The sequence below is a fragment of the Penaeus vannamei genome, chromosome 15, assembly GCF_042767895.1.
Source record: "Penaeus vannamei isolate JL-2024 chromosome 15, ASM4276789v1, whole genome shotgun sequence".
Taxonomy (NCBI): domain Eukaryota; kingdom Metazoa; phylum Arthropoda; class Malacostraca; order Decapoda; family Penaeidae; genus Penaeus; species Penaeus vannamei.
In genome coordinates this window covers 3,509,106-3,515,105 of record NC_091563.1, presented here as the reverse complement: position 1 = coordinate 3,515,105, position 6,000 = coordinate 3,509,106, and the positions used below count along the sequence as shown (strand labels likewise).

The 6,000-nt window shown below is 30.7% G+C and overlaps 2 protein-coding genes across 13 annotated transcripts in view; one reads left to right on the top strand and one right to left on the bottom strand.

Annotated features, from left to right (window-relative positions):
• LOC113814952 (mast/stem cell growth factor receptor kita) overlaps window positions 1–1,978 on the top strand; it is an 8,417-nt gene extending 6,439 nt beyond the window's left edge. For 7 of the 9 annotated variants that reach the window (XM_070130323.1, XM_070130324.1, XM_070130322.1 and 4 more), the window contains one exon: window positions 24–1,978. In XM_070130323.1, the coding sequence (XP_069986424.1) occupies window positions 24–120 (97 nt within the window). In that variant the 3' untranslated portion in view covers window positions 121–1,978. The remainder of the gene's footprint in view (window positions 1–23) is intronic. The other 2 variants (XR_011399083.1, XR_011399084.1) reach the window with 1 other exon arrangement.
• Window positions 1,194–6,000, bottom strand: part of LOC113814937 (uncharacterized) — a 46,643-nt gene continuing 41,836 nt past the window's right edge. For all 4 annotated transcript variants that reach the window (XM_070130319.1, XM_070130318.1, XM_070130320.1 and 1 more), the window contains one exon: window positions 1,194–5,755. In XM_070130319.1, the coding sequence (XP_069986420.1) occupies window positions 5,666–5,755 (90 nt within the window). In that variant the 3' untranslated portion in view covers window positions 1,194–5,665. The remainder of the gene's footprint in view (window positions 5,756–6,000) is intronic.

Below are 6,000 nucleotides of genomic sequence, written 5' to 3'. Positions count from 1 at the left end.
TTTTTTCCTTTTAATATTCTCAGGTATAATTTGATGTTAGCGTGCTGGGGGCATGATCCACTATCAAGACCTACTTATTCGGAAATTATACATCAATTGCAAGAGGTTTTAGAAAAGTAGTGTACTGAGGAGTACTGAGTTTTACAGAGCTGACAATCTCCATCGTTGTACATCAGAAAACAGGAAGATTTGTTGATGTCTGGTAGAAAAGTTGTCTGTTTCAATAGCTCAGGTCTCTTGCAGACAGGTTATCCAATGTGTTATTTAAGACATCTGTTGAGGTCAAAGAATATCTGATTGAGAGGGAACATCTAGACACATTTGTGTTTTTCAGATTACAATAGGTGTGACCTGCCAAAATTATGCAATGCATGTGTTAAGCATACTGTGAAAGCCTTGCTGGAAAAGGAGGCTTGACAAGTAGACCACGATGAGAAAAAAATGAAAATATATGTCTTTGTTTATTTTCTATCAGCTGTGTTAAAAGACTCTCCTGCTGCAACTCCACATACTTTCCACTGTTTTTAAAATCCACAACATCCCTAAAGTGATAAAATGCATTTGTCTGTGTAGAAGATATGCCACTCAAAATCAGTCTTCCATATATATATCTTGACAAACCATATATGACACCATATGTATATAAGAGAGTTCTCATGTATTTTTAGTATTTCAGTATGTTGAGAACCAATGGCAACATACTTTATAGTCAATTACAAGCTTTTATACAAAGACACCCATGCACACACACACACTCGCACGCACACGTACACATATACACACCCGCACCCCCCCCCCCCACACACATGCATATATTTATATATATAGATATATTTATTTATAAATAAATATATAGATAAATATATATATAAATATACATATATATATATATATATATATATATATATATATATATATATATATATTCATATATGTATATATGTATATATATATGCTTGTATATGTATATATATTTGTTTTTATATGTATATATGTGTTTATGTGTGTGTGTGTGTGTATATATATTTCCCAAAGAAAAGGCTAGAGGGTTCTTTACAAGCATAATAATGCTTTTCTGTGCTTTATTCTTTAACCAAATAGTCTGTCAAATAAATAACAAATATAGTGATAATGACAATAGAAATCAATATGTATATAACAATATCTGATAACAAAACCTCATAATTGTCTACCATTTTCTTTATACTTGTGGCTTTTCGTTTCATCTTTCCATTGTTTCCCTGTGGAGGAGCGGGACAGCGATCTTTTGATTTTCTTTTCTTTATCTCTCAATTTCTTTTTCATTTAGAAGTCATATAAGGGATCTCAGTTTTAGTCACTATTCTTCTATTTTATATATTACTTTATTCTTTATATTTTATGGTATTTAAAATAAAGAGAATCAGTAATATTGCTGATTTATTGACAGCTAAAAATTCTACAAACTATGAAGGAAAGTATGGGAGGTATTGCAGAAAATACAAATTAGCATTTAGTTTTTTTGTAATCTGACTATGAAAGTCCTTTCTGTAAACAATGTAGTAGTCTGTAGATATATAAAAAAAAAAACAAGCAGAAATTCAACTTCGTACTCTAGTTATCTATTTATTTGGCATTTTATGTTCCTTGATAATTTTCTGTGTTAGAATAACCACATCTGTACTTTCAGTAATACAGACTTTATTGTGTAGTAAGCAAGATTAACTTTTGGAAATTACCAGAAAATATAAAATCCAGTTTTTGTAGACTCGTCACTGAGTTTTCAATTAATGAAATGATGCTAGTAAAGGCTCAAACATGCATCTGAGGTTTTATGTACAGCCTAGTTCTGGAATTTATGCAAGAAATGCTCATGTAATTTAACATTCTAAGAAATGGCTATGATAAGCAACAAATTAAAATCAAATTAACATCTAGTTGAGGGGATGAGTTCAAAATCAGATGAATGTATGTCATCAAATATATTTACCAGATCATATACCATTACTATATATTCTTCCTTATCAGAAACAGATTCATCTGCTTAAACCCAGATATTGTAATGAAGAACAAGAATAAGAACAAGGACTCTAGTTAACAATACTTTTAATGCTCTCAAGTTCATTGACACTCTACAACAACACACTTATAGACAGAGACTGAAAATGCCACGAATAATCACAATAAGACACTCTTAACATCATCACTTTTGACACCACTGAAAATACAAAATTGAAAATGTTAAATATTCTGTATATTCATTTTTATTTATAGTCTTTACTCATACTTATCTTTCCATTGCAAATCTCTAGAAGATGAAACAAGTGTCATTGAACCTGAAAGTGCTAATAACATTACAAAAAATAAATAATGATCTCTTTCCTATTGATCTACAAAATTCCCATTATAACCTTAAGCTACTATAACGAAGCAGTATATCTGCATTGACTTTTTCATAATGATGCTCATATAATTTGCTTCCAGTATAGTCATATACTATGATACCAATATATATATGTATGTAATGACTTATTCTATAATTTAATATTTCCCATTTCACACAACTTCATGTACATACATGTGCCATAATAATAAAAATCTTTTATATTGATTTACTTCAAATTTTGCATAAAGGTTCATAAAAATATTTTTCACCATCAAAAAATAATTATAAAATGCAAACAATGTTTCTAAAAATACTCAGCAAAGAAAAAACTGAATCAGAAAATCAGCATATACTATGTATGGAAATTATTTTACTACATTCTCCTAACCTTTATTATTCTGAAATAGAAGATACAATGAGCTATTCAGTCACTAAAAGGACTTGTAATTTTATTCTATTACATTAATACCAGGAAAATATGCTACATACTATATAATATTGCTCAGCAAAATGGTCACTATGAGCACCTTTACAATATTTAAATTACTGCGATAATCAAATGTGTTTATATAAATAAATAAATCTGCATATCTTTTATGCGCATAGTGTGTGAGTGTGCATGTAGGACTGTGAGTATATATATATATGCAAATGCACATAAGCATGCTCACATAGGTGAGGGAGGAAGGGGTGGGTGGGGGTAGTTCCATTTTTTGCTCAAATGAAATATGTGCCTTGCATAAGCATCTGTGTGTGTGTGTATATGTATGTATTTTTGTGTGTGTGTGTGTGTGTGTGTGTGTGTGTGTATGTGTGTGTGTGTGTGTGTGTGTGTGTGTGTGTGTGTGTGTGTGTGTGTGTGTGTGTGTGTGTGTGTGTGTGTGTGTGTGTGTGTGTGTGTGTGTGTGTGTGTGTGTGTGTGTGTGTGTGTGTGTGTGCGCGCGCGTGTGTGTGTGCACGTGCGCGTGTGCGTGTGCGTGTGTGTGTTGTGTGTGTGTGAGGTTGGGTAGCGTGATAGCAGGTGTGAGTCTGGGCCTGTTTACTTATCCAATAAGGATAAGTGGATAAGAGAATGAAATATACACCTACTGGTGAAGATGCAGATGTCGATGTGTAACAATAAATTGAGCAAAAATTCTACATAGTTATTTTAAATTATCTACATATTGTATTGCTTCCTTGTTATTAACACCACTAAGAAATGAAGACAAATTTTGCTGAGCATAACATATAGCATGGCCAAGTAATCGTTGAAACAGACCCATGATGGCAAATGCTGCACAAAGCATACTGATTTAATTATATAAATGTCTTGAAAGATGTTGATAGAGGAGTTTAAGTTTAACTTTATACTAAATATAGTCTAGAGTAGCAATAAAATATGGTAATTCAAAGCTGGTAATATAAACCAGCATAAATGTTTACCCCCTTTATAACATGAGTGAATATATAATATCCACAAGTAAAGGAAATAGTGACCTGGACAAAGAGCTTAAAAGCCTTGTAGATCCATAAAGATGAGATTCTGTTTAATGGTATATACAACCAAATAGAGTGATGTACCTCATTATGTTCCCACAACCACCACCATTTTATGGATAACTTTCAAAAGACTGGCACTCAGTAATTATTGATGTGGTACTATAGTAACATATCTTAACAACTTCTAATTGCATTAGATGGACCTATGCTATCATAAAAATACAAAATGTGAAAATACTCTATATACAAGAAGTCAATCTATGCTATTCATTACCCAAAACATTTACATTTTTTAATGCCACAAAATATCCAGGTTCAGATCAGCAAATAATCTCATATACTAAAGAAATTTTCTCTCTATAGCTAGATCATAGGCACATTACCAAGTTTCCAGAGAATTTTTATATATTACAATTCCTTCCAATAATTATCTATGTGAATGGATGAAGCCCCTAAATCCAGTATTGGCTCCACACTTGCTATACAATATGTATTCTATAAGAATATCACAGTATCATGTCCACAATAATCATCTTATACAGAGGGGATTATGGTATTACATAATTAATTACAAAATGGATACCAAGTCACAAGCATTCTAATCCCTCCTTAAGTCACTAAGGTAAGAACAATTTGCAATGACTCTTTTCATGTTCTTGGCGAGGAATGCAGTGTGTTATGTCTCCTTCAAGCCAGGAAATGTCACAATTAGATCTTTATACCTTCACCAAATTTTTACAGTATGAAAAATGATCTTTGTAAAACAAACAAACAAAAAAAAAAAAACACTTGATATAGGATACAGTTGCAAATTAAATAACTAACACTCATTAGACTAAATAATATATACAACATAAATTAGGAAAATGTATCAGACTATGAATGCATATGTTTATGTGCCTACTCAGCACATATTTATCATATTCGTTGGGACATGAGTCAGGAATGAGTAAGGGATACCTTACTGAGCATTCTATCACATTTATGGCATTTTCACAAGGACAAGTTGTAATGCTTACCAAGTAATGCATCACTTCACTGCTCAAACACTCTAAAATATTAATTTCATTCAACTTGGTAATAATTTTGTAATTATCCCTGCATTTATATTAATGTATATGTTGGCATTTTATATTCTCAAGTCAGTGCTATAATTCCACTGGAAGCATCTAAGATACAGAGAACTTTATTAGTCTCTCAGAATGTTAGTATCAACTAATTTAGGTAAGAAATATTATTAAAATAGTAAACAGTAATATATATACAGATGTGTATAATACTTACACATGCACAACAATTCAAATATATACATATATCTAATTTACAATTGGACTGTTCTAAACTTTTAAGTTTAAAAATGAATTTCAAGTAATACATGAGACATATTTGTAATATATCTGCAGTTGTTAACATTAAACCTGTACATCTTAGAAGACTATCATCATATATCAACTTCACATCTTAACATTTCCTTTTAAACATATTCAGCTGCTCTGACCATTGTAAAAGGAGTGAAAATTATATTCATTATTTAAAAGTCAATTTCTTTTATGACAATAATTATTCCTTTATATTTGTATACTTATAACAAAAACTATATATATTTTGGAACACAAATACGTTTAATAGCAAAAAATAAACATTTCTTCTTCATTTGCATAACATTCATATTTAACAAATACTTGCAAAACTTTTGTTTTCAAATTAATATACTCTTATTTTATATAACTTATTGTTAAAATATTTCTTTAGCATCCACTATAATCTCATAAAAGGATTCGATATGTAAACAGAAGCTTTCCAAGTGTAATTTTTATGTTACTCTTCCGCTGAAGCCTCTGGGAGTGCTGTAGCTGCGCTGTATACAACCTGAACAACATCACCTCCAACGTTGATTAAACATTGACCCTGAAAGTTTAAAAATATATTTCTGTCCTTCATTCATCATTAATGTACTTCATTCCTTTTACTACTATTAAATATCTAAAGAGCAAAGGAAAGAAATATACATTGTGTGCCCACTACTCAATGACTTTATTACTATTTACACATAATGAAGTAAACTCATACTTATGCAAATGTTAGAAAGAAAAAAATTAGGAAATGCTAAAGAGGAAATAATGTATTGCAACATGAGATAAACATATAAGCAA